We start from the raw sequence: 25,803 nt of genomic DNA on the forward strand, positions 1-25,803 counted from the left end.
CGCAGTTCGGTCGATGGCCATCAACGGGCAGCTCTCAGTCATAAGAGCTACTGCCGATGTATGAGAGATGAATGTATAACTGATAGAGCTGTTGTTGATATCGCGGTGTATGTATCATAGGGAGATTTGATCACGTGCCGACCTGTAACCGCGCAAAAATACAAGCAACATCATGACCGCGCGCCTTTCCCTCTATTGCATCTATTCCTTCGACCCCGACTACTATATCTATCATCTACCCCGAGGGCTGAAGACTCCCCAAAGAGGGACCGCATACCTGCAGAAACCGTCCGCGAACGAAGAGCAGCAATACCTAAAGCGAACTATCACATTCCTACGAACGTATTTTCAGCATGTCCGACGACGAACGCATGGATATGGGCGGGGACGATGGGGACTACGGGGAGTATGATCCCGATGAGGTCAAGTGAGATCTTCTCCTCTCCTCGTAAGAAAGGCGCTGATCCCCAGCTATGAGCCAGATGAAGCAGCAAACGGGGAGAACGGGGATGGTCCTGATGGCGAGATTGATGAGACTATGATTGTCGTGCGTTATTCTCTTCTCCTACAGGACCGGTAATGCTGACACTCATCAGGAATCAAATGCGCCTGCTGAAGGCGAGAAGCAGCGGATAGGCAAGGCGGCAGTTGCGAATGAGGTGCGAGTCACCACCCCATATATGACGAAATATGAGAGAGCGAGGGTGTTGGGGACTAGGGCGTTGCAGATCAGGTGAGCCTAATGCAGTCGAGATCGCTTTGGGCGATGCTGATGACTCAGTATGAACGCACCAGTCCTGGTACCGGTAGAGGGGGAGACGGATCCGCTCGAGATTGCGCTGAAGGAGTTGGCGGCGAAGAAGATCCCGCTCGTGATAAGGCGATATCTGCCTGGTATGTTGCTGGCGACCGATTAAAGGTCATGCAGAGTAGCAGCTGATGATTCAGACAACTCGTTCGAGGACTGGAAAGTGGAGGAGCTTATATTGCAAGAGTAGACGCGTGCCGGCGTTCATGTAACAGATACTTTGACACCTCTGACAGACCCTCTGCGGTCAACCTGCAACTCCTCTGAACCATCTCACCGCGCTTCTAATGCGCCTCTGTCGATTGCCGAGCTGGATGCCACTGACAGAAGAGTGAGATGGCGTAAGGGAAAGGGGCAGTCCCTTGGCCTACCGAAGCTGACGCATCATCCAGGCCAACACTCGCATCGGTCGGCGCTACATTGCACGTGTGTAGCAATACTAATCCATACTCGATGCACTGCGGGGCCGTCGGACTCTGAGAAGCGGACTCTGAGAAGCGGACTCTGAGAAGCTAGCTTTATCTCATGTGCATGTCAGTCCATGTAGATCAGTCCTTGATCAATATGAGAGGTACAGTGAACGCTGTACGTGCTAGCAAAGCTCGGGGCTTGGATGGATTGTATCCCTCTTAGGGACTGGCGTCAGCGCACCGCCGCTGATCGCCAAGTCCATACGCCAGCATGCCCTGGTTGGATACTCCTGTTGCAGACGAGTGCTGGCGCCTAGATCAAAAGAATACATACACGACAGGGCTGATGATTTGACAGAGATGCTATTCGTGGAGAGTGGCAGAGGAGTATCTCTGAACCAAAGCTCGGACATGAGGGGGAACGAGGAAGCCCACGCGTGTCTCAAAGCACCGCCCGGCTGGATGAGTCATCTTCCTGCGGTAATTTCCTTCCGATGTCGCCTGCGAGTCCGCCACAGCCGCAGATCCTGTCCGCCAAGCACCATTGCAAGTGTGGCATCTGCTGTTGATCTGGAGAGGGATGGAGAGTGCTGATACGCCATCGTCCGACAGTACCGTCGGTATGTTGAGATCCTCCTTGAACTCGTTGGTCGCGCGAAGCTGTGTTGGCCACCTGTCATCCTTGATACTGACATTGCCGTTGACCGGGACCCCTTCAAGAGGGATCTCCTCCCCCGAGACCATGTAATCGGCGGGGTAGGTGCCGTGTGTAAGTCCGCCAGCTCCATGTGTCTCAATGTCCGTCGCTCTCGTCAGATGAGCGTCGTAAGATGTAGGGTCACCGATCCCGGGCATCAAACGAATGCTGAATCGGCCCGTGACGCCTGCATGTGTGGATGCGAGACTCAGTAGAGTTTTCTGTACCTTGGAGGCCCCCTTGTACGCACTCAGGATCTCGGGAGCTTCGGGAAACGGGTCGTTGAAGAACATGCCGGAGTCTGCCCAGCCTGCCCAATAGAGACCTCTCCCTGAATCGTCCAGATGCATGATCTTTGCTGGGCACCTGAACTCGGTTTCCGGTACCAAGCAGTGTCGTGTGGGGATCAAAGCGAGCTCCGAACCGTTGTAAGCACTCTTGTAGGTACATGGGACAGACAACCGCTTCTTTGGATCAGCGAAGGAGTCCAGGAAGGATAGCTCGCTTCCATGAGGACACCAGAGTATGTAGGTCCCAGGGTATGGAAAGTCCTCATGTTGGAGGGGTTCTTCGAACTCGATGAGAGTCTCGGAGCCTTCCATGCTCGCGTCGTGCGCGGAGGGGGCTGTGCTGCTGGACATTGTGTTCGGATCGGATTGAGACAGCTGTGCGTGGTACCGCGGTGTTCAGAGAGGTCTGCAGTATCCGAGTGGCGAAAAGGATGAAGCAAAATTGGAATGCTGAGTACTAGGGTTCCCGCTTTATGTCTGTCGCCTGAGCCCTGAGGATACTCTACGTACGATCCACTTTGGCGTCTCGAAAGGATTTCTCAAGGCCGCCACACAAAGGGTGACTCTGCTAGAAAGCACCATGAGCAGCACGTGACGACTGTAGGATACAGATGTCAAACAGTAAAAGGCCCTCCCGTATAAGCTCATCTAGCTGCAGCATCACGCGCTGCTCAGCTGAGCTGCCTCCGCAAGCAGGCGCGAGCAGCTGGCCTCGAGCGATCTGAATTGCGGGACGGCTCGTCAAGCTCGCTCCGGCTTGAGGCCTGAGGAATGAGGAGTTGCCATTGCGCACGCGCGCAAGTGCCACACATAGTCCGGGCGGAATCTCCGAGAGCATCACTCAATCTCACTTGATTCGCAAAGTCGCAATGTCGCTGTCTACACTAAGCAAACTACCAACGCTATGTACGAGATGCGCACGACCGCTCCCCCTTTCGCGCCGGAATTTAGCGACGTTCAGCTCCGCATCGACCTCGCCCCTAAAACTTGCCATCATAGGCGCAGGTCCATCCGGTTTCTACACCGCCTCTCGCGTGCTCAGCTCTCTACCGGCCGATTCGCCCAGCGGCAGAGATGTGGAAGTCCACATGTATGAACGACTCCCTACGCCATATGGATTGGTGCGGTATGGCGTCGCGCCAGATCATCCGGAAGTGAAAGTGAGTTGATCGAAATTATGGTTCAAGAGTCGTCTCTCGCTCTGCCGCGCTGCCAGGGTGGCTGCAGCGAGCAGGCAGCGCTTGAAGGATCGCGATAGAAGAGCTGATAGTGTAGAATTGCCAACACAAGTTCGACGAGCTCGCGAAAGACCCCCGATTCAAATACTTCGGAAACGTCCTAATCACCTCTCAAGCCTCGATCTATTCCTTCTCCCCCTCGACCGATCCGCCCACCCCACCTACAGCCCTATCATCATATACTTACCCCCACGCCGTCACTATACCCCTCACATCCCTCGTACATCACTACAACGCCCTTCTCCTCTCGTATGGCGCGTCCCTCTCCAACCCGCTCACTTCCGTCCCCGGCTCCTCATCATCGCCCTCACCTCTCGCTGGCGTATACCCGGCTCTAGCCCTCGTGGGATGGTACAATGGCCACCCAGCCTTCGCGGACCTTCCCGTCGATCTCCGCGGAATGACGGACGTCTCTGTCGTCGGACAAGGAAACGTCGCGATGGACGTCGCGCGCATTCTCCTCAAACGGGCAGAAGACCTCTCCGGCACTGATATTCCGGATGATATCCTGCATGTCCTGGCGCAGAGCGATGTGAAGCATGTCCGGGCAGTAGGACGGAGAGGACCGGGCCAGGTGGCGTTTACGACGAAGGAGTTTAGGGAGATTATCTCGATTCCGGGCGTCGGGTTCGAGGGGCTCGAGGGAGGCATGATGGAGGATGCCAAGGCGCTGGTCAAGGGCGATAGGATGCGTACGAGGATATTGGGTCTGATGGAGAAGGACAATAAGCATGTCGGGGGAGAGAAGAGCTTTTCGCTCGACTTTTTGAGGAGTCCGGCGGCGTTTAGGGGTGACGAGAGAGTGAGGGCGGTGGATTGGACGGTCAATCAGCTCCTACTCTCCGCGCCTGACTACCCGGCACCGCCGCCCTCGCAACCCGGAGCGGCGACGGCTACAGGTGGCGCGAGCGGGGAAGGGACGGGATTACGGGCCGGATCATCCGGGGGTATTGTGGCTCGGCCGACGGGGGAGAAGGTCACGACCAAGGCGGATATTGTGGTTGAAAGTGTGGGGTATCGGTCAGAACCGCTCGGGCCGGTGGAGGAGGGCGGATGGGGATTGCCGTTCGACCGATCGAAGGGCAGGGTGAAGAATGTCGGAGGGAGGGTAGTGGCCGAGGATGGCGTTGCTGTGAGTTGACACCTGCTATCATCTCTTCAAGTGCTGGGCAAGCTGATATCGTAGATACCCGGGATCTATGCCGCAGGCTGGGTAGCTCGAGGTCCCATCGGCGTCATCGCGTCAACCATGCACGACGCCTACTCCGTCGCCGATCAGCTTCTCGCAGACCACTACTCAACCCCTGCAGGGTCCGTATCTACAGGTAATCCCCTGCCTCGTGAGCCGGAGTCAGGGCTTCCGGCCGAGATCGCTCAGGGCCAGCGAGAAGGGAAAGTGGTGGATCTGGAGAAGTGGGGAAGGATTGATGCGGCCGAGCGGGAAAGGGGTATGGCGAGGGGAAAGGAGCGGGAGAAGTTCCGGCGCGTCGAGGAGATGCTGGCGGTACTAGGATAGGCAGTCTATACGTGGATATTGCTCTTCACCTTTTTGTGAGACGGGCCTGCTCTCTGAGGAGACCCAGTGTGCTCTACATGCCCTTCTCGAGGTTATCTAAGCGGCGGTGTAAAGCCTCCATCGTCATCATCATTGCGGCATCGCGACGTTGCAATGTGCGCGTGTCGGTCGATCTTATATGGAGTTGAGTTGGCTTCAGCCTGCCTCGGCAAGGAGACGCGCTTGCTGGCCGGCCCGCTGATGGCGTTATGCTGTACTGGTATTCACCACTCGAACAGATCGCTCTGACAAGGGCTATAGCCCTCTCCGGCACTGAAAGGGGCCCTCACAACTCAACCATATCATACACATCATGCTTGCTCATTCATGGCGCCACTTCTGGACCAGACGCCTACGACCTCTGACAAGACGGCCCATTGCCACTTCCGTCTTCTACACCTCCACCCTGGGCGCCTTCAGTCCTCAAACCTGCGTTCTTCGAGGAAGGAGATTCGGCGGTGCATCGACTGAAACAGAGCAGTTTTTACCTCTTCTGTTTCCTATGGGTCTTCCAGCTGTACTGCACTTATACATGTTGCCGCGAAGATCAATACGTACTTCGTCCATCTTGTGGACCTTGTACGTCCCATAAAGCAATCCCGTGTTCAAGGTGAACAATATCTGCGCCGTAGTGCGCCAGAATACAAGCGGGTCTTTTGAGGGATCCTTTGATGTGGTCGAGAGCGACCTCTTTGTGGCGGAGGAGAGCGAGCTGCTGAAGCGGCGCAAGAAGTGGGACATGTTGGTGGGATATTGATCTGATACAATCAGGTCACCCGGCGAATGTCATGGCGAGCTGAGCGTACGATTTCTTGTTGCAGGTAGGGCTATGGGTTACTTGTCTTTGCGCCGTGGCGGTAGTGGTACGGTCTAGATCTGATTAGGTCAGCTTAGCTCGCGGTGCAGGCAGTGATCTGAGCGTCCACCACGGCCTTGTTGCCAGTGAAGTCAGCGTGTACTTGTGGGTGGGCGATTCCCTGTATGCTGCTGGGTGAGGAAAGAGAAGATGCTGGGGCGTTGAGGGTTGAGGCAGGTTGCCGCCCCGCGACATGCGCATACGCGTTAGGTACGGCGAGGTGGACGCTATGCCGCAGCATGACGTCATACCGTGTTTCAGATTTTGGACTGCTTCGAGCTATGGGCATGGCCTGAGTCGGGCGTGAGTCCTGGACCAGCCACGAGTAGCTCGTGATGTCATCCATATTACGCTACAGACAGATAATCAAGCTCAAGAGTCCATACAGACAGAAACCTCACCACCTCCTCTCGCCAGGACCTGGTGTGCCACCACTACCGGGAACGAGCAATACCTCACTCCCTTCTTCCGACCACGTCACCGAGCTGTCCCGCCGCAACGCAGGGGGAGGGGTAAGACCCCCGTCCTCTGGCCGGCCGCCTAGTGGGCCGTTGTACATGCTGCGCGGTCGTTGGTCATTCGGGTCGTGCTGTGAAGTCAGCGAGGAACATTGGACGGAGACGAGGGATAGAGGACGTACATTTGGGTCGAGCAGGGCTGACTTTGCTTGATACATCGACATGATACTTTGTCGGTATGCCATCTAGCGTGTCAGCTTATTCCTGCGCGGCGGAATGGAAGACTCACCTGTTCATTCCAATATTGCTCGAGCTTGCGCTGATTCTCGTTTCTTGTTCTCCGGTGTACGAACCAGAGGGTGACGATAACTCCGACAATCACTATGCAGATCAGCTGATGGCCTTGTTCACAATCTACACATCTCAGGGAGTGTTCGTAAACTCACGCCCTACGATACCGATCCCAATGAGGACGTAAGAGTACACAGGCGGCTTGACGGGCTCGTCTGCTGCTTTCCCGCATATCCCATTTTCGCAGTTGTACGACAGGCACTCTTTGTTTCCAGAGCATTCGGTACCGCGTGTTTTGGACCGGATGCATTGGAGCGAGGTGCCGTCGCAGTAGAGACTGGTCGCGCAGCTGCAATATCAGCATGTCTCCTTGACACTTCATGGGTAGCTACACGCAGGAGGACCAGACGTACTTATCTCTCGATACGATGATGGCGTACTCAGACCCCTGGTCATTATAGGCCGTATACCTGGTATTGTCGTTAATGCAAGTCTGCCCAACTGAAACATTGGCCAAGCTGCGAAGATCAGCATACTCCACCAACGAGGGCTAGGACAAGGACAAGACCTACTAGCACGTGTTCTTGAGGCATATGGAGCCGTTGACGTTCAGATAGTTGGCGAGATCGCGATAGTTTGGGGCTTGTTGGCATTCGTCTGAAGAAGTGAGCTTTTCGCGGCACTGCAGCGGTCTGACAACAGGCAGCTCACCATCTCGGTCTTTCTGGCAAGTCTTTCCTATTTCAATGGCGTCGAGACAGCGGTCACTTTCGTCCGGGCAGCTGCAGAAATCAGTCGGACCATGCGGCCAGGGTGGAGGGACTCACAAGGACCCTTGCGGGCATAGCGGGGGCAGCTGCTCAAAGGGGACGTAGTTGTACCCATATGGGAACTGGTACAATCAGCTGCATGCCAATCTGCACTGAAAGAGAGGAAGAGATCAGCTTACAATGTCTTTGCGGCACCCCCTGTATGCGCAGGTATTGTTCGCAGCGCAGTAAGTTTGCGCATCGCAGTCTGTTATCAGATTGAAGGTGTTTTGATCATATCGCTGGTTCTGCGTTCTAGAGTCTCAGCTGGGCGGTCCAGCGTCGGCACTGGCGCGAGAGCAACTCACGAACACGCTTTGCCAAAGAGAGCACCGTGATCCTTGAGCGGTGAATTCTGCGCCAGGGCAAGACTTGCCGACCACAACAGGGCCATTGAAACGCTGAAGAATCCGCTTCTCCGCATCGTGCCTCGATGACGTTTCTCCAGACGACTTGTCAGGTATAGGCTAGCGGTGCGGTCACCCCGATCTCCAAATGTTGTGCGAGGAGAAAGAAGCTATGGACGAGGTCGAGGAGATATGAGCTGAAGGGGAGATGAGGGATGTGAATCAGACGAGGCGATGCTTGCCTTGCACCGCCAAAGCAACCGTGCCTGAGCGACAGGATATACTTCCGGAGGCGATTCACCCTCATCTTGTAGCAGCTACATGGACAGCATGCATGCATCATTCAGCCTGTAATTCGGTGCAGGTCTCGCGATGGTGCCCAGATACTACATAGGACTTTTTGGACCGTGCTGAAGCTAGAAATAAGGTAGGAAAATGTGGTACAAAGTGACCGTTTCTTAGGGTGGCCCTCCGGCACATCGCGCTCATCCGCCTCACGCGCGCGGTGGAGGGGGGTACCAAAACTGCCCAGAATTCGCAGGACTCCAGCGCTCAAAGATGCCCATTTCTTCCCCTCTCGTCGACGCTGTCGCGTCCCGTACGCACCCGAGATGTACCGTCCGCTCCTCATCCTTCTCCTACCTTTCTTTTGATATCCGTCATGTCTGGGCCCCAGCGCGTTCCCTACGAGCTGCCCGGCGGGTCCACGCTGCCGCAACACGCTCGTCATGCTAGTGCAACAAGCCGCGGCTCTCATGCATCATCTGTAAGTCTCTCTAAACTCGTTGCGAAGGGGGATGGTACTTGCCTCCACTCGACCATCCACCTGCCACCAAGCCACCTTCTCGTACATTCTTGAATCATCCTTCCTTCCCTCGTGCATAGCTTGTCTCGCTTGACTATGCATGCAAGTACAAGCTGACATCTAAGCAGGACCATGCATCCAGAACATCCACTACGCCCCGGCAGCGCTCCAACTCGCCAACCAAAGCGCCAGCGGGTCCTTCTCGTCGTCCCCTCGGAGAGCTCGAGCTGGGACATGCAGATGATGTTGGCTCTGCAAAGCGACGCCAGGCTCTTGCGCTCCTCGACGACCCGAGTGCGCTGGGTATACGCCCATCGTCCTCCTCGCTCTCACCAGTCCGTCCACCGCACACTTCACAAATCGACCAACTCGCCTCCAGCTCCTATCCCCGGTCGAGCAATCCCAGCGCGACACAGCGTCCCTCGAGCTCAGCTGCGCCTTCCACAGCAAACAACCCGGTAGATCTCACGGCAAGCTCAGATGCGGGCTCAGACAATGAGATTGTGGAAGACGGCGTGGGGGACGTCAACGACGAGAATGCGCATCATCAACCATACTCGCGTGCGGGGTCGGTGGCGTACCCATATGACCATGACGATGGGGACGAGTCGGGGATGGAGGTGGATGAGAATGGGGAATTGATGTATGCCGAGGGCTACGGCGTTGAAGGGGAGGAAGTGGACGAAAGGGGAGATGATAGTCAGGACGACGACGAGGAGGACGAGGACGATGATGAGGATGAGGATGAGGACGACGAGGACGATGCGCGAAGCTTGGATCTGGTGAGCTTGACCATTCAGTCTCAAGAGTCGAGCTCATCAGCAGGACGAGGACATCGTTTTTGTCAGACACGACCGGACCTCCAAATCCCCACTCGCCTCTCTCCAGGTCAAATCCGAGCCTGTCGATCCCGAAGCAGGTCCATCCGACCCAGCCGGCGGCGCGCCACCCGCTCCAGATGGCGAAGTCGTCAATGCTCTCATTCCCAAGAAGAAGAAGCAGGCTCGGAAGCGGTCACTCTCTGTCGACCCTGATAGGGGACCCCCTCGACCGGTCGATACCATCCGCCTGGAGATGGCCCTGACCATGAATCACGACCGGGACGGGACGGCCACATGGCAGACGATGATGTGGGACGTACGGGCATCTGCGGAAGAGAAGGGGTTGAACATGTTGCGGAACGTGTATGACGAACCGGCGCTCGCGCCAGGGCCGGGACCGAGCGGAGTACTGGATGGTCCGGAAAATGCGCCTCCGATGGGGCTAGGCGGCTCAATACTTGAAAATGGATTGATAGAGGAGTCGGCGGAGGAGATCGCTCGGCGATTCGAGGAGAAGTACGATAAAGGACCGCCCAAGAAGAAGGCCAAGGTCAGTCACTTTCGGTTTGTATACACCCTTGAGAGAAGCTGACAGAGCAGAAAAAGGTGGAGGTCTATGATGATACCGACGAATTTATCGACGACTCGGAGCTCCAGATCGATGCACCGACGCATATGGCCAAGACGGTCAAGCAAGGATTCTTCGTTTGCGAGGGTGCAGTCGAAGTACAGCAGTAAGTCCCCCGGTCAGAATCTTACTTCAAGGCTGATTAGCAGGGAGCAAGACGCACCGGCCAAAGCGAAAGGGAAACCCAGACACAGCATGCCCAAAAAAGCACCTCGTCCTTCCGCCGCTGCTGCTGCTGGCCCAAAACCTAAGATCCGGAAACCACTCGCCCAGCTTGTGGTCGAGGAGGCCGAGCGAGCGAAGGCGAAGGGAGCGATGGAGAGCCCGATCAAGATTGATTCGGATGGAGATAGTGATGGGGAGGCCGGACCCAGTTCACCCTATATCCGTGAGTCGTTTCTTCTTGCAGGACTGGGTGGAGGCTGATGTACAGGCACACCAAGTCCGGAGCAGGAGGATGTCAAGGATGAGAAGGAGGAGCCCATGCCTGTTGACCGGAAGATCTTCACTAATGCCTCGGATATGCCTGAGGTACGCTCACCCCAAGATCGTCAGTCGACAGACGCTGATCGAGGAGGAATTACCACCCTGGCGAGGCTTCCCCAACCCGCTCCGCCAACAGCTTTTGATTCTGAGAAACGAGAGTCTGAAATGTGCGTATTCTCTGACTGGTAGGTAGGACCGAGCTGATGACCAGACGCTTGGGACCTCAAAGACAAGGGCAAATTCCCAGATCATCTTCGTCCTTTTCTGCGGGAGTGCGGGCGCGCCGCATTCCAAACTGGAATGTTCAAGGTGGCTGCCGAGTCAGATCCGACCGTCCCCAATTTCTTCATGGCCCTCCGATCGGTATTGCCATACAATGGCTTCACGCTTACAGTGAGTACATGTTTTCAACCCACATCTTCTCTCGCAGTATCGATAGAGGGGCACGATCTAATCAGAAGCAGAAGCTCACCGGTAAAATGTGCTATGAAGACTACTGGGAGTTTCTCGAGGCCTGCGAGAAGGCCGGTCTGGGTCAACTGCGACAGCTCATCAAGGGCGTCATTGGCGAGTGGGAGAAGAAGTACGAGGACGACAAGCTGGAATTCGAGGAGGCGAAGCGCAAGTGGGGTGAGTGCTTTCGTTCTCTCCAGCAGGACTGAGCTGATTGTGTAGATGAAGAGCACCCGCTGGACGGTTCCTCTGCGCCCCCAGAGGCGAATGGAACAGCCATGGCCGCAGAGCCCTCGAACGATCATGCCGACGAGCCCGAGAATGCGCCTGCTGCTGCTGTACCTCATGGTCCACCCAAGGAGCCGACGAAAAACTTCAAGTGGACGCCAGAGATGCAGTTCGTCTTTGCGCAGTTGCTGGATAATCTCGGGGACATGCTCGAGCTCAATACGAGGGGAAAGTAAGTCTTGCTTTCTGGGGCGCGGGAGTGGGACCGAGCTGATAGCTAGGGATTGGAGGGTCGCGGATAATATCCTCAAGACGGGGAAAGAGTACTCTGAGACTCTCATGCGGGCTGCGCTGTACAAAAAGGTGTGTTGGCCGTGACTCAACACGTCTCGCAACCTCCTTATCAATCTATCGCTCCCAGACTCCAAGAACACACCCTCTCTCCCAGACGCCCCTCTCCCAGCTTGACTCTACAAATCCCCGCCATACTATCCAGAACCGACGAATGCGCCGTCTTGTCTTCATCTGGAGAACACATGCTGATGAGGGCAGATTGTAGACCTTTTCCCGGATGGATATCAGACGAGCAGTCTTGTTTCGCGTGAAAGTGAGTACTTCTCATCATCAGACGTGAGCGAAGCTGACGGTATCAGTGAGCAAGATCAGAGCCAAGAAGAATAAGGGGACGGCCAAGAAGGAGGTAGACGCGCCAGCTGGAGCCAAGGAAGGGAAATAAAGGGGACCGAGAACATGAGATCAAAGCCAGGCAGTGCAGGGGATAACACATCGATTCTGATTGTATATAATAGCCTGGTCCATCTGTGGATACATAGGTCACACTGGCGATCTTCGTTGCTACCCCATAATCGACGGTCAGCCCAGCGAGATGTGATCCTGGCACGCGTTTCAAATTGACGCTAACGTTTGACATCGTCTTGTCGTCGACCTGCTGGCGAGGCTATGCGGCCATAGCCTTTACCTATCACACAAGTATCCTCAATACACAGCTCTAGGAGCAGCAGGGAGGACCATGATCATCTGGCTCATCACCAAATACCTCGAAGAGGCATATCAAAAGCGACTGGCGGAGAATCCGGCCGCGGAAAGGGAGGCAAGACGCGGACCGAAGCGGAGTATCTGGCAGAGGATTGGGCTACAGAGAGGGTAGCGAGGCTGAGGTGGGGCATACAGGAGAGGATATAGCGGCGCGTGAGTCCCTTGGACCTTGAAAAGCTAGGAGAGGGAGAAGCTGATCTTCAGACAGAACATGGCCTTTTCTTTTTCTCAACAACAATCGCTGGGGCTATTCGGGTATTCATTCTGTTTGTGTGTATAAGGTGAAGTCTCCCTCCGATGGGCCTATGAAGGAGCGGATCGTGTTGATAGAGCAATTGCTGACGCGCTTCAGCTTTCGTATTGTACAGGGACTTCTCTTTGACCGCATGTAAACAAGGCGACCGGTTTTGCTGGACGGTCATCAACGGCTTTCTTTCGGATATGGGAGCGCATGGACGGGTGACTCACGCACATCGACATTCTATCAGCAGAGGAGCTTGATCCGAGAGGCTCAATTACCCCATTCGCATTCAAATTGCGTCTCAACCAGCCCCGACCAATACGAAGCGCTACAGACTCATATGTTTCACCGCAACTCAATCGTGCTAAAAGCTAACCCAGCCCGCCCTGTTGCCCCCCCCGGATGGTAGACGCCTCGCAGATCTACGACATCTACTGCGTGATCAACATCGATGTCAACGTCACACACATCTTCGGACAGCTTATCTTCACAGCGATAGATATCACCTCAACTCTCACTTTGCGCTCCAGTCTAAAACGCTCGATACCTCCCATAATGCCTCCCCTCTTCACCACTCTCACCAGCTCGGGTGATGCTGCCTCGCCCAAGAAGCGCCGGAACCTCCTGGGCAGGCCGGCATTCTTCTCTCGCCCGTCCGTGGCGAGCACGGCCAGCTCAACCACCACGCTCGTCCCTCTTGAGTCGACCGTCAGTCACCCTCCTGCGGTGGACGACAAGGCGCCTGCTCTACCCTCCAATGGATCGGTCGATCTCAACAAGCTCGCCGGTCCGGCCAACCTCATCATCGCCAATCCTTCCCTCCCTACCGCCGTAGCAGACGCTACGGAACAGCTCATCGTTTCCCTCCTCCCCTCGGCGCTGAGCAACACATCTCTTGGTCCCGGCTCGGCACCTACCGGTCCTACACCCAGCAACTCCATCGGCGGGATCAGCGCGTCCACAAGCCGGAACACTGTCCTACCAGCCAGTCACCCAATCCTCAACAGCTCGGTGTCGACCTTCCTCCCACCTTCCCTCTCGCTCGGCTTCGAGCTGCAGGAGAGCGCCAAGGCCCTCCCAACTTTGGCGTCGGCGATCAAGCTGCCATCCCCTGCTAGGCCGGAAGGAGGTGCTGATCCGGCGGAGAAGATCGGGGCGGAGAGCATCATCACTCGGAAACCGGTCCCCGCGCTGTCGGACATCCCTACCTCCCAGACAGCTGTACCTGCACCCTCTCTTCCCGCTCAGACGACCATCACTGCCGGGCCCCAGCCGTCACTCCCCCGCTCGACATCCGGTACTTCCATCTTTGGCTCGTCCCGGCTCGCCCGCATGACCTCCCGGTCGTCCATCAAGCCCCATGAGCCAGAGCCCAGCGGCAAGCGGTCGGTGTCGAACGGAGCAGCTGGAGCGGGCGGGATGAGTCTTGGACGCCGCATCAGCCGTCGTCTGAGTATCGACGGGCTCCGGCCCATGTTTGCAGGCGCTTCCACCAAGCGGAAGCCCGAGACCGGGCGGGAAGGGGGCAAGCTGGACATTCAACGCTGGGCACAGGGCGCTGCGTCTGGGTGTGAAGCTGGCGAGGCGCCCCCTATCATACCGGCTGGTGCTGAGCCGGAGATAGCGAAGGAGATGGAGAAGCCAAAGACGGAAGCGGCCAAGGCAAAGGAGCGCCTCGTCCTCCCAAACATACGTACCTGGCGGAACAAGTTCTCCACCAAGGCTGCGCCGGCCCCTCGGCCGAAACCTAGTACGGGCGGACAAAGCTATACCGAGTCGGTCCGCAGTCAGAAGTTGGACTCTTGGGTTGATGTCGGGTCGGTACGATCGAATCTGAGCGGGTATGCCGGGACGCAGGGGCAGCAGGGTTCGGTCCGGGGATCGACGAGGGGGATGTTTGGCGCGTTGAAGCGGATGGAGGCGGAGGGGAGTCCAGCTATTAGTGTTGTTGAAGCGTCTGAGCCTAGTAAGTCTGCTTCTATGTTGGAGTGTTCAGGGCTGATCATCAGCTGGGATCGAAATGAACCATATGAGCCCTCCTAACATCCCCCTCCCCGCCGAGCCTGCTATTCCAGACGCATCTCCCCTTGATCCCTCTGCTCGGCGCTCGACAGAGCTCCTCGACTCGCTCCTAGCCCCAGAGCTGACCACACCGGACGTCCCCACCGTCTCCGCCCCGTCACCACCCGCGCCCGATGTCATGTCGCCCGCTAATGACGACAAAACACTCCTTGAGCCAGTCCACTCCCCAACGCCTGGACTCACGGAGGCACCGGCTTCTGACGTCCCACAGCCTACCGAGGCAGAGGAGATCATTCGGGATGTCAGGGAGGCCGCCGCCGTCAAGGAGGACACGGTCGAGGGGTCCACATCTACCACATCTCTTACGGCCGGACTCCCGCACAACGAGTCGGGCTTCTCCTTCCACACTGCCAAATCCGCACCCTCATCCGACGACATGCAAAAGACGGGCGGTCTCACTGCGTCGCTCAGCAAGTCTCTGTTGGACCTCTCCTCTTCCTCCTCTAGCCTCATCGAGAAAACGGAGCGAGAGCAGGGCGAGGGATGGTGGTCTGCCCCTCGGAACCGGCCGGTCCAGACCCGGTCGTCCTTCATCGCACCTAGATCCGAGGACAAGGAGAACATCCTCCACCGCCGCAGGTCCGGTGACCCGCGGCGCCAGTCCTCGCCATCAGTCCTCCCAGAGAGGCGCTCGATCGTCGGATCCGTAGTCGCCAAACTCGAATCGGCCAATACAGCCGCTCTGAATTCACCTCGGCGAAGCATCCTCCGCCCGTGCAAGCTGCAATTCGCCGATGCGGATGAGGACGGGGATGACACGCCTACTCGACCATCCTCCAGGCGGGCGTTCAAGGACGGCGCAACAGATCTCGCTCGAGCTGGAACACCCACTTCCAGCCGGCACCGCCGGAACTCCACCAATGACTCATTTGCCCACCTCTTCTTCGGGCCCGTAGCCGGCTCGTCAATAGCCCCTCGTCCGACCGCTGCACACCTACAACTGCTGGAGGACTTCAAGTCTGCCAAGGAGCGACACATGATCGAGATGGATGCGATGATAGCGGCGCTCAAGGGGACCAAGGCGGAGAATCAGGATCTGAGGGACAGGAACACACGGCTCGGGCGGATGCTGAACGAAGAGACGGATAAGCGAATTGCGCTGGAGAGTAAGATCAGCTCATTGCAGCAGATACTGAAGGAGGCTACGGGGATTGATGTAGCGGGACAGTCAGAAAGTGAGTCGTCTCTGATCTTGTTGAGGAAGGGGCTGATCAGTAGGCTACCGTGATTCTGTACACGGACACGCATCGGTCCGCCGAAACAAGCCGATTTACGACAAGTATGACCAGTCGTCGCCTGCTCGAAGGCGGAGGGGAGTCCGCGGTGATCTCGAGGCGGATGAGTTTGGGCGATTGGATGGTTCCCCGCTTGATAGGAGTAGGAGATAATTCACCGCAGAAAAGGCGGTTCTGCGTCGGGCGTTCTAGACAGTGTAGATCGAGTAATGGAGATGGATGATAAACCACTGCTAGCGGGCTTTGCTGCTTCGAGATGCTTTCCCTCTTCCTCAGAGCCCCTTCACCTCAACTTCTAGCTTCCTGCTTTCCGCCCGCCTCCATAGATCGCCATACCGCCTCTCCATCAGATCTGAGCGATACGACTGTGCCGCGTGCATCGCATAGGGAGACTCCGTCCGAATGACCTATACTGTCAGCTTCTGTGCCTTGCGTATACACCGGTGGAAGTAACTAACCGATCCTATACTCATAAAGAAACCAAATGTCGCCGCTGAGGAGAGCATGTACTGGCTCAGTGTAGCCACAACGCCTCTTGGACCTGGTCCACCTCTGACATATCAGCTTTGTACACTTTGCGAGAAGCGCAGTCTCATGAGAACGATAGCTGAAGGGGAAGACGTACCGCATAATTGAGAAAGACCCAAAGATGAATCCGATTGTCAATCCGACACCGGCTGATGAATGTCAGCTCATTCTCTCCTACTAATCAGAGCTCCGAGAGAATGCGGCTCACTGCCCATGACAGCTCCCATCTTCACTGTCCGATGTCAGCTCCTATATGCGCACGCCGTCTGGAGAAGCTCACTCTTGTCGAGCGTCCCGCCGCCCTGTACTGTTGATGGAGGAGGCGGCATTTTGGCTGAAGTATTATGGTTAAAAAAGAGCGCGTTCTGTCCGACTCTTGTGTCGAGGGCGATAGGCTGGACTGGAGCTTGGAGAGCAGGACGACAAGCAGGCAGATGCACAGAATCACAACAGCGGCTACCGGCCCAGCGGCGAAGTTGCTCGAAAAGGTGGAGGCAGACCAAGTCCGATGTCCGTGCGCATGCTTCTCGCACTGCGCCCTTCTGAGCTGGGGGAAGGTCGGCAATACCACGCTAAAGATTGAGGCGATAGATAAGCAGGTGACTCGGATACCAAAGCTAAAGCAACAGTTGTCCATCAGATAAGCTGCGACAGTGGATCAACCTCCCCCGTTTGTCTTCTTCAGATCTGGGCCTCCTTACTGCCTCCTCCGCTCCCTGCTGCCCTTTTCGGCCCTGTTCACACGAAACGATTCAATCCATATCTTTCCACCACTCTTCTTTTTCGCCTACGTCTTTCCTGGTCCATCTACTTCCCCTCCTCCAGCTTACGCAGCAGCCGACTGGTTCCCAGCCGCGGCGGCCGACGTAAAGTCATGCCACCTCGGGTTAAACTGGACGCCTATTGGGTCAGCTCTCATCCCTGATCGTTGGCTTATTCCCCCTCTTCCTTTCGTCCCCTTCCCTATTCTGCCCACACAGCAAGTGACTGGTGATGACATCCGTCTCAGCCTCCCCCTTTAGTCCCTGACCTTGCCTCTTCCCTTCCCTCGCATCTGCGTTCTCCTTCTTCGGACCCACCCATCCAGATGAAAAATCTCACCGAGCGGCCTTCCACCATAGAGATACCCCGTAAACCTCTCTGAAGCAGTTTGCGCCTCCTCGGTCTGTCCAAACTGAACAATTCCCTCCCCCTTGCTTCGAGTACCTTCATACAGCATCTCGGCAAAGGCAACGACACCGACCGTCTCGAACAGCTCGACGAGGTCTTCGTTGGACGTCGACCATGGGAGCTGGGGGTAATCAGCTTGTTGACCCTATACTTACCACCTGGGGCAGACTCACATTCCTAACCAAGATCTGCTGGTTCGGCTCGGCCGGAACGACCGGCACCCCACCCGCCGGCCCACTTGGTGCACCTTCAACTTCCATGCCCCCCGCGCCCGCCGCCCCATTCGCCCCCGCGCCCCCCGCAGGCCCATTATAATCCGCATACAAGTCATTCGTGAATGCCCGTCCACCCGCTCCGGCCGCGGCACCGCCCTGGAATCCAGCACCGGCACCGGCACCGCCCTGGAATCCTCCCCTGAATCCACCTCGGAAACCGGGTGCGAATCCACCCCGGAAGCCAGGCGCAAAGCCACCGCGGAAACCAGGGGCGAAGCCGCCCCGGAAACCAGGGCCGAATCCGCCTCGCGCGCCCATGAAGCCGCCCCGGAATCCACCGCGGAAACCAAAGCCGCCCGCGCCGTGCCCGTGCCCGGCGTGCCGGTCTTCTCGGACTTCGAGGATGGAGCCGAACCAGTCGAAACCGTTGAACATTTCTGGCATGTCAGCTGGAGTCGTGCTGGAGCTGGCACGAGGTAGCGGATGCCAGAAAAAAGGAAGCGGGTGAGGAGGAGAGGAAGAGGACTGACCGATGGCAGCGCGAGCATCATCTGGGTTCACGAACACCACCGTCCCGTTGCCCTTGGGCTGGCCGTCGTGAGACATGCCGATATCCGCGCGGATGACCTCTCCGGATTGACGCATGAGGTCCTTGAGGTCCTGCCAGGAAGCCTGGAGTGGGAGCTGTGGGGTCAGATACTGCCTCTCTTTCCCCGAAAGGTATGGGTCCAGCTTACATTACCAACGAAAAGATTCCGGTTGGCGGGGTTTGGAGCAGCCTGGAAGCCGCCGTGGTGCCCGCCAGCACCGCCCACGAAAGGTGGACGGGTACCGGCGTGAGAGACGGTGCCGAATCGCGCAGTCTCTTCTCGGTCCTAATTCATCAATTCTGATCATGCAGAGAAAAGGGCACTGGACTAACCTCGCGGATGAACACCGAGCGACCCATGAATGGCTTATCGGCCAACTCGTCCTTGGCGCGACGAGCGTCCTCTTGCGTCGCAAACTCGACGATACTGCCCATCAGCTTGACCTCGACCTGAGGAAAAGCAGAGACTCACCCGCATCCCTTGGAAGTGCCTTGGGGTGTCGTGAGGATTTCCGCAAAGACAACTTCTCCAGCTGCACCATCTGTCAACAATTGTCCTTCTTCCCCGACCCGACACAACGTAGCCGCGCCAAGTCCTGTCCTTTTCAAACCAAACCAGAAGAAACGCCACGCCTCCAAGCTTACCCCCGTAGACAAAGGACGAGGTGGCGATGACGGCGATGAGGCGTAAGAGATAATGAATGCGAAGGTGAAAGATGTGCGAGGTGGTCGGGTCATCGGGATCGCCATGGTCTCCTCCGTCTCCCAGATCCTTTCTCTTCTCCGAGATTGGCGTCCCTCGCCTTATCTCTCTCTTTCACTTTCTATCCCTCGCTTTCGGTACCGATCCGCCTCCAATCGATTCCAGCCCTACCCAGCCACCACGCCAAAAAAAAAATCCAACCCACCCGGCTTGATGAACGCCTCCAGATCCTTGTAATTACAGTCGTACGCCAGATTCCCCACATACAGCCGATTCTCCCTCTTGCTGACTTTGGCGTGCGCCTCGGCTTCCTCAGCCGGGGCATTCATCGGTCCACCAACCGACTTTTCCCATTCCTGGCGCGGAGCACCGTACTTGCCGCGCCCGTGCAGCGTGGTCGGCGGCGCCCTGTCCATCCTGTCCCTGTCCCTGTCCCTGTCGCGCGAGTCCCCGCGGTCCTTGTCCCGACGATCGGGAGAGCGTTCGCGGCGAGATGAACGGTGGTCCCTGTCGCGAGAGCGAGAACGGGAGCGGTGTGTCGATCGAGCGGGCCGAGGGGATCGGGAGCGCGAGTGGTGGCGCTGAATGTCAGCGAAGAAATAGGCAAGAGATGTAGAGCGAGAGGGTGAGAAAGAGGCGATGAAGCGGGAGATGGGAACAGTGGAGGAGTCGCTACTTATGGTCCCCATAAATGAGGACCGCAGCGATCACCTAAAAGTCCTCATTCCCCCTTTTCCATCCATCTCTCACAGTAAACGCAAACTCACCCGATGGCCCCGCTCATCATCCCTATCCCTCCGCCTCTCCCGACTCCGACTCCTATCCCGATCATCCTTCCTAGGTCGATCGTCTACAACCCCTTGTCAGCCCTTTATTCTACCGCCTCCATCTTCCATCTCCATTCCCATTTCCCCCATCCCCCATCCCTATTCCCTAGTCCAAGCTCACCATCTCGCATTTCTCTGTCGTCTTCCATCGTGCTATTTGTAGATGGGTTTTAGTAGTATTAGATATAAGTGAGATGTATGAACAGTACAGTGAGGAAGATCAAGCTCGCTCGCTCCCTTGTGCTCTCGCTGGCGCTGGCGGCCGAGTACGTTGGCCGAAGGCGGCAATTCCCGGCGGGCCCACGTGGAGATTTAATTCCGTCCCTTCCCCTTGCCCGGCCTGCTTGCTGGTGGTGCGGGGTGCATCTCGTACAGTCCATAATATACCCAACCCTCTCACTGCATAACCACCCGAATCATAGCCCATCATGTCCCATGGCTTCAGACAGTGAGCTTCTTGCCTTCTCCCCGGCGTTCAAATCGCAGTCGGGGGGTCTCTACAGCTCGAGTCGTCGAGGAAAAGCGACCCGTGCTGACGATATGCAGAGATATGCCCCCACCGGGAGGGTACGAGTCGATCAAGTATAAGCGGAACCTGCCAATCAGGGGACCAGGGGGTGTGGTCATTTTCGGGGCGGTAGCGGCGGTGTGCGCGTTTGGGTTCTGGCGGGTCGGCATGGGCAATCTGGAGAAGCGGTGAGTTGGTGGCATGGATTGAGGGAGGGTATTGTTCCCAGATGCGGGAGAAGGGGCAGGGACGGGAGGAGTGGGCGGTGTGAAACGTCTACGGCGGTAGGGGAGGTCCACTCCGTGCTCCAGTGTCGACCCCGAGAACCCGTCGTCCGGCTCTACCCTAACCTCCCTCACTGCATCATCTCCTGGTATCCTCCCGATACAGCCCAAGTTCTACCTCAAGCCCGCACCCGTCAGTCGCTAAACCCATCAGAGAACTCCAGCGCGAACAAGCCTGGTCACGGATCTACCTCGTCCCTCTCATCCTCGCCGAGCAAGATCGGGACGCGTACAGAAGAAATCAGGCCGCTTTGGCACGAGAAAAGGAGATCATGAAGGATGTGCCGGGATGGGAGGTGGGTCCCTCATTTGACTGGTCGGGCGGGTGTGCTGTTCCGGGAGCCGGACGGGGGCTGATATGACAGGTTGGCAAGAGCGCGTACAATACCAAGAGATATACGCCTAGTACGATCGTCGTACTATAGGCTTGACTGCCGGTTGGGCTGTGTGGGGCTAGGGCGTTGTTCGGGGATAGTCGAGGCGTGAGAAGTTTGGGGCTGGCGAGGAGGGGACGAGGGGGCCGACGCTGCATGTATGTTCAAGTCAGACTCGATTCCGGTGACGGGTAAGGATTGCCGCGCTGACATGCTGATGTACTGATGTACTGATGTAGCCGGACTGAAGGACCGAGGTGAGACGATCTATTCAATGCTAATGAGGTATCTTGTAACCGCTAATTATTCTTCTCGTTCCTTTGGCGCCCATACTAGTGTCAGGTGACATTCTGCTCACACCCCCTGACCTGATCTCAAGCCTAGAAAGGGGGACATACTGCCCATGACGGCCAAGGCCAGGGCCAATTGCGCGCAGTGGAGCGGGCGGCAAGTCAGCATCGAAGGGGGTCGTCGACGTCTGGCCGCTGTGCCCAGTGCGAAGCATTGAGTGACTCGCTTGCTGAGCCATTGCACCGGGCGTCCGAGCGACAGACGGGCGCTGCGCCAGGTGTAGCCTACGCCACATGCACATTCAAATCAGCTGCATAGTCGACGGGAGGCGGTCACTAAGCATGACTAATACTCCCTGAGCGAGAGGTGTTGTTGATCATCTGCCTGCTGGCTGCTGGTTGCTGGCTGCGGCGTTTCTCTCGCACTTTGCAACCTTCACTGACGCCTCTCTAACAACACACATTGACCCCGACTAGAAGGATACTTATGCATTGCCATAACAGCCGACTCAAGCTCATCGTATCTACAAAAGCCGACGACAAGTCGAGACGCCGAGAAGCCCAGGGAGCCGCTGGATGGCTAAGGCTGTAGCCAGCTGTCAAAATCGCGAGTGTCTCGCTGAGCGCTGAGCCTGCATGGACCTGCTCGATCCGCTAGGGCCGTGGCGTCCCGCCGACGCAATACCGACCGGTATATACCGCCTATATATCATATTCAGAAATTTGTCATGCTCGTGGTTTTTCATCATCAGTCCTGGTCTTTCATCCGAATAAATCTTGTTCTGTTCGCGTCATATGGACACGACCAGCCCCGAACGGCTGTATGTATATCTTGAAATTGAATTCGCAGATCGACAGACATACAGGCACTGCATCCAGATTTCCAGCCAGCCACCGCCTGCTATTCGCCTGTGCCGCTTTCTACCAATGCGCAGAACGTATCCCGATTCGCATCGATCATCCAAGCACCAGGCAGAGTCAGAGTCTGCAGAAAGAAAGACCCCAACTAAAGATGTTGGTAACTATCACAGATACATGCGTCAACGCCCTCCTGGCGGACTGCCTACTACCTAAATACTATAAAGAGCGAAAAACGAAGAGCTAGCGATGAAAAAGCTACAAAGAGCCCCAAAGGAACTACCCCTGCCGCCATCCCAAGTGGTTAGACGGGTGCCCGGAAGCGACGAGGGAATTAAGCGCCGAAACCGTAGAGAGTGCGGCCCTGCCTCTTGAGGGCGTAGACGACATCGAGGGAGGTGACGGTCTTGCGCTTGGCGTGCTCGGTGTAGCTGGGGAAGTCAGCGGGACGTCCAATGGGCCCAGAAAGAGCAGGAGAGTACGCACGTGACCGAATCTCTGATCACATTCTCAAGGAAGATCTTCAGGACCGACCTGGTCTCTACAGGCGATCAGCGAAGCTCCAAAGGCAAGGTGGAAGGAGGGAAGGGAGGCGGAGGGGAAAAAAGAGGAAATTCGAGAAACTCACCCTCGTAGATAAGACCAGAGATACGCTTGACACCTCCACGACGGGCCAGACGACGGATAGCGGGCTTGGTAATACCCCTGGAAGGTCAGCTCGGGCCCATTTCAGTATAACAAAAGAAAAGACGTACTGGATGTTGTCACGAAGGACCTTGCGGTGGCGCTTAGCTCCACCCTTGCCGAGACCCTTGCCGCCCTTTCCTCTGCCGGACATTGTGTATGAGTTTGGTTGGTGGGGGTGGGTGGGTGAGAGTGGGAGTGTGGAGTGGATGTGATAAGAGACTGATGAAGAAGAGAAGCGAAGAGGGGAGGGGCCGAGGTTTATATACGCGTTGGCAGGCGATGGCCTAGCCGCGGTGTAAACAAACCATAACGCCGGTCACGTTTACGGCAGTGATGCGGCGATTTGAAACATCCGATCTTGCACGTGATCAAATTCTGAGACATGGGTCAGTCCGTGCGTGCCTTTGGTCAATCTCAGCTGAATCAGGTCCAGCCAGGGGTATGCTCCCGATGTATACGCTGGGCAGGCATGTATCGCACCTTCATTGGCCTGTAGAGAAGGGCGGGTCTGGCAGTGACGACCACCGCGATGACTTGAGCGAAGTACCCCTCCTTGAAATCGCGTCAAACGCGGTACATCTTGCTTCAAGCTCGGAGCGCTCGAGCCTCCACGGTCAATAGCCTCCGTTCGACCTGCGCCCCCTGGTGAAGTCCCATCATCTATGCAGGGCATACAACCCACCGGGCAGCGTGCTAGGCTCTAGTGGGTCATCAGCCGGCTAGCTATCCGAGGTCCAGGATGGGCGTGCCTGCCCGAAATCTCAGTAGCTCGACCGCTGCTGCGACTCCCGTCTATCCCCTACAGACCGCTCGAGCGGGCATGCGTACCAGAGAGCCAGCACATCTACCTCTGCACCGCCGCTTGCTCTTTCCTACGTTGGACGCAGAGAGGCCTCTGCCGCCTATTGTCATTCCTACAGCGTCGGGGTCCAAGCGGGATCCAGAGCTCGAGAAGCTCAATGACCGGTGAGCTGGCTAGTTTAGTTTGGGTAACAGAAATAGAGCTGACTGCCAGCCTATACCACCTCATAGCGCTCATTCTCCGCGCCTACGTCCTATCATGGTATCCGCGATTCTCGAAAGATCGGTCCCTCCTCCCTACCCTCTCCTCGCAAATCGTCGTCCCCATCCTCTCTCCCATTCTCAGCGGGGTATACCATGACCCCAACCGTATCCTCCAGCTCCTCCTCCTGGATCTCCCGGCTATCTTTTCCCTACACTGGTCAACATACTGGCAATCTCGCCAAGCTATCCGAGACACGCCACACCTCTTCACTCCGCGTTCAAGCGACTACATTGTCGACCCCCAAGGCACAGGACCCGACCTCCTCGGAGACGTATACCACGCCCGCCTCCCCCTCTTATCGGTCGTTCCATCCCCTGGTACGACCTACGCCGATACCGAAGGCCCTTACCGCCTCCCCACGCCTGGCGGCCAGTACATCCTCTCTCCACTCTACCTCACCTCACTCGCGGATGCGCTGATACGCCTGCACCTCCCGCCGGCCGAGTATGGCTGTACTGTCGAGCGGGTGATGGCGCGGGAGATTGTGGGCCGGGCGGTACTCGGGGCAATCGGACGGAAGTTGGGGGAAGGGTGGTTTTGGTGGAGTCTGGGCTTGAAGCTCATGGGGGGTGGGGAGGCGCCGGCGGAGAAGTCAGGCTTAGGGAAGAAGGGCACTGGCGATCCCGAGACCGCCAGCTGGCGAGAGAGAGCCGAGAGCGGTATCGAATCGATCTACCGCCTCATCATCCGCGTATACTCCCTCCTCTTCTTCATCTGGACTTTTGCCGTCTCCCTCTTTGCGCGGTACACCGCCTCACCTCCCTCTCCACCCGCTTACGCACACTGCGCCCAGCCGTGGGCTGTCCTAGCTCGGCAAGTCCTCGGCGTAGACGGCCGGCCTGGAGTCTCTCCGCAGCGGTGGAGCGTCCGGCTGATCTGGGGCTGCACGGAAGGGATCATCACGCTCCTCAGTCCGATGATCGACCGGCTCTTACCCCATCTGCTCCAGAGTCAACTCACACCGGCGCTCTCTCTCCGCTTGATCGAGGTCGTCGAGAAGGTCCTGTTTCCGCTGGATGGGTACCCTGCACCTACGCCCCCGGATCTTACGCCGGAGGAGGCGGTCATGGTCAGAAAGCAGTTTGAGGAACGGTTGAAAGGGAAGATACCACGTCAGTCAACTGCCCCGAGTAGCATCCTCTCGGTTCAAGCTGATCTGCCAGGTCACATACGGGCGGTCCTTCTGCCTGAAAATCAAGATATAAAGCTACTTCTCGATCCTCTGGATAATCCGGGATGTAACGCCCATCTGGTGGGCATGCTGGTAGATACAATAGTAGGTGCACTGGAACCGGGTCTGGTAGCGCCAAAAACGCGGATGTCGGAGGCGGAGGTGGAAGCATGGTAGGGACCTCAGGCGATGGGCCAAGCAGAACACTAGTCAGTTGTAGATCAGACGTATACCTGTTGTGAAATCACACTCGGACAATCGGAAGCGGTGGTCCAGCCCATTATCGAGACACCGGACAAAGCGATCAGCGCGCTAGCCTCACTGTTCAGAGAGCATCTCCAATTGAAACAACGAGGAGATATGTGTCATGACGAGATCAACACGCGATTCTTGGCCTCTCCCGCAAGATCTCTCAGCCTCCCTCGTCCTTAATCGCCACCACCGCCCGGCACTTACACCCACATCCCCCAGGACACGTATTCCATCCCTTGACCGTTCCGCCATTCGCAACATTCTCGCCCGTATCGCGCGTGACGGCTCGGCTGAGTCCGTATTCCGTATCGGCCTGCGGCTGATCCCGGCTCGTCTCGCCTGACGAACGGCCCGCGATGAAGCCGGACGAATCGTGTGAGGTACCGGTGCCGGCGAATGGCATAGAGGACGTGCGCTGTAGGCCAGAGGAGCCCGCTTGGGATGTTCCTTGCGCAAGAGGGACTGGAGCCACCTCAAGGGGCGATGA

At 57.0% G+C, this 25,803-nt stretch overlaps 11 protein-coding genes across 11 annotated transcripts; 6 read left to right on the plus strand and 5 right to left on the minus strand.

Moving 5' to 3' along the window:
* Positions 1–353: 353 nt before the first annotated feature.
* MKK02DRAFT_22127 (DNA-directed RNA polymerases I, II, and III polypeptide) lies at positions 354–998 on the plus strand (the record flags this gene model as incomplete). Its single annotated transcript, XM_053086523.1, has 5 exons — positions 354–427; positions 472–547; positions 597–733; positions 782–894; positions 949–998. The coding sequence occupies 5 exons, from the start codon at positions 354–356 to the stop codon at positions 996–998; spliced, it is 450 nt and encodes a 149-aa protein (XP_052948592.1).
* Positions 999–1,581: 583 nt separating this feature from the next.
* On the minus strand, positions 1,582–2,556 carry MKK02DRAFT_41842 (uncharacterized protein; the record flags this gene model as incomplete). The annotated part of the gene is made up of 1 exon (XM_053091726.1): positions 1,582–2,556. The coding sequence occupies one exon, from the start codon at positions 2,554–2,556 to the stop codon at positions 1,582–1,584; it is 975 nt and encodes a 324-aa protein (XP_052948593.1).
* Positions 2,557–3,074: 518 nt separating this feature from the next.
* On the plus strand, positions 3,075–4,959 carry MKK02DRAFT_41843 (putative NADPH-adrenodoxin reductase; the record flags this gene model as incomplete). Its single annotated transcript, XM_053091727.1, has 3 exons — positions 3,075–3,365; positions 3,481–4,575; positions 4,630–4,959. The coding sequence occupies 3 exons, from the start codon at positions 3,075–3,077 to the stop codon at positions 4,957–4,959; spliced, it is 1,716 nt and encodes a 571-aa protein (XP_052948594.1).
* Positions 4,960–5,888: 929 nt separating this feature from the next.
* MKK02DRAFT_31132 (uncharacterized protein) lies at positions 5,889–7,836 on the minus strand (the record flags this gene model as incomplete). The annotated part of the gene is made up of 10 exons (XM_053088218.1): positions 5,889–6,081; positions 6,256–6,443; positions 6,495–6,557; positions 6,602–6,693; positions 6,759–6,952; positions 7,017–7,121; positions 7,176–7,385; positions 7,431–7,495; positions 7,553–7,667; positions 7,721–7,836. The coding sequence occupies 10 exons, from the start codon at positions 7,834–7,836 to the stop codon at positions 5,889–5,891; spliced, it is 1,341 nt and encodes a 446-aa protein (XP_052948595.1).
* Positions 7,837–8,420: 584 nt separating this feature from the next.
* Positions 8,421–11,916, plus strand: MKK02DRAFT_41845 (uncharacterized protein; the record flags this gene model as incomplete). The annotated part of the gene is made up of 13 exons (XM_053091728.1): positions 8,421–8,525; positions 8,690–9,346; positions 9,390–9,935; positions 9,986–10,119; positions 10,163–10,401; positions 10,447–10,544; positions 10,591–10,666; positions 10,711–10,892; positions 10,958–11,129; positions 11,175–11,412; positions 11,462–11,543; positions 11,733–11,787; positions 11,834–11,916. 13 exons carry the CDS (start codon positions 8,421–8,423, stop codon positions 11,914–11,916), a joined length of 2,667 nt encoding a protein of 888 aa, XP_052948596.1.
* A 963-nt stretch (positions 11,917–12,879) lies between these two features.
* MKK02DRAFT_31134 (uncharacterized protein) lies at positions 12,880–15,947 on the plus strand (the record flags this gene model as incomplete). Its single annotated transcript, XM_053088219.1, has 3 exons — positions 12,880–14,443; positions 14,487–15,734; positions 15,778–15,947. 3 exons carry the CDS (start codon positions 12,880–12,882, stop codon positions 15,945–15,947), a joined length of 2,982 nt encoding a protein of 993 aa, XP_052948597.1.
* A 119-nt stretch (positions 15,948–16,066) lies between these two features.
* Positions 16,067–16,651, minus strand: MKK02DRAFT_41847 (reactive mitochondrial oxygen species modulator 1-domain-containing protein; the record flags this gene model as incomplete). The annotated part of the gene is made up of 5 exons (XM_053091729.1): positions 16,067–16,201; positions 16,253–16,346; positions 16,420–16,471; positions 16,531–16,554; positions 16,603–16,651. 5 exons carry the CDS (start codon positions 16,649–16,651, stop codon positions 16,067–16,069), a joined length of 354 nt encoding a protein of 117 aa, XP_052948598.1.
* Positions 16,652–17,148: 497 nt separating this feature from the next.
* On the minus strand, positions 17,149–19,415 carry MKK02DRAFT_31135 (uncharacterized protein; the record flags this gene model as incomplete). Its single annotated transcript, XM_053088220.1, has 9 exons — positions 17,149–17,222; positions 17,424–17,613; positions 17,666–18,144; positions 18,238–18,391; positions 18,445–18,582; positions 18,630–18,723; positions 18,769–18,829; positions 18,942–19,094; positions 19,205–19,415. The coding sequence occupies 9 exons, from the start codon at positions 19,413–19,415 to the stop codon at positions 17,149–17,151; spliced, it is 1,554 nt and encodes a 517-aa protein (XP_052948599.1).
* An 839-nt stretch (positions 19,416–20,254) lies between these two features.
* Positions 20,255–21,043, plus strand: MKK02DRAFT_31136 (GRIM-19; the record flags this gene model as incomplete). Its single annotated transcript, XM_053088221.1, has 4 exons — positions 20,255–20,274; positions 20,373–20,522; positions 20,773–20,914; positions 20,984–21,043. The coding sequence occupies 4 exons, from the start codon at positions 20,255–20,257 to the stop codon at positions 21,041–21,043; spliced, it is 372 nt and encodes a 123-aa protein (XP_052948600.1).
* A 1,431-nt stretch (positions 21,044–22,474) lies between these two features.
* MKK02DRAFT_22006 (putative histone H4 protein) lies at positions 22,475–22,978 on the minus strand (the record flags this gene model as incomplete). The annotated part of the gene is made up of 4 exons (XM_053086497.1): positions 22,475–22,571; positions 22,627–22,681; positions 22,769–22,845; positions 22,896–22,978. The coding sequence occupies 4 exons, from the start codon at positions 22,976–22,978 to the stop codon at positions 22,475–22,477; spliced, it is 312 nt and encodes a 103-aa protein (XP_052948601.1).
* A 669-nt stretch (positions 22,979–23,647) lies between these two features.
* MKK02DRAFT_21848 (uncharacterized protein) lies at positions 23,648–25,241 on the plus strand (the record flags this gene model as incomplete). The annotated part of the gene is made up of 4 exons (XM_053086476.1): positions 23,648–23,793; positions 23,843–24,484; positions 24,530–25,005; positions 25,057–25,241. The coding sequence occupies 4 exons, from the start codon at positions 23,648–23,650 to the stop codon at positions 25,239–25,241; spliced, it is 1,449 nt and encodes a 482-aa protein (XP_052948602.1).
* Positions 25,242–25,803: the final 562 nt, after the last annotated feature.

This window comes from Dioszegia hungarica, assembly GCF_025882075.1.
Source record: "Dioszegia hungarica strain PDD-24b-2 chromosome Unknown MKK02contig_5, whole genome shotgun sequence".
In the NCBI taxonomy this organism is placed as follows: Eukaryota; Fungi; Basidiomycota; class Tremellomycetes; order Tremellales; family Bulleribasidiaceae; genus Dioszegia; species Dioszegia hungarica.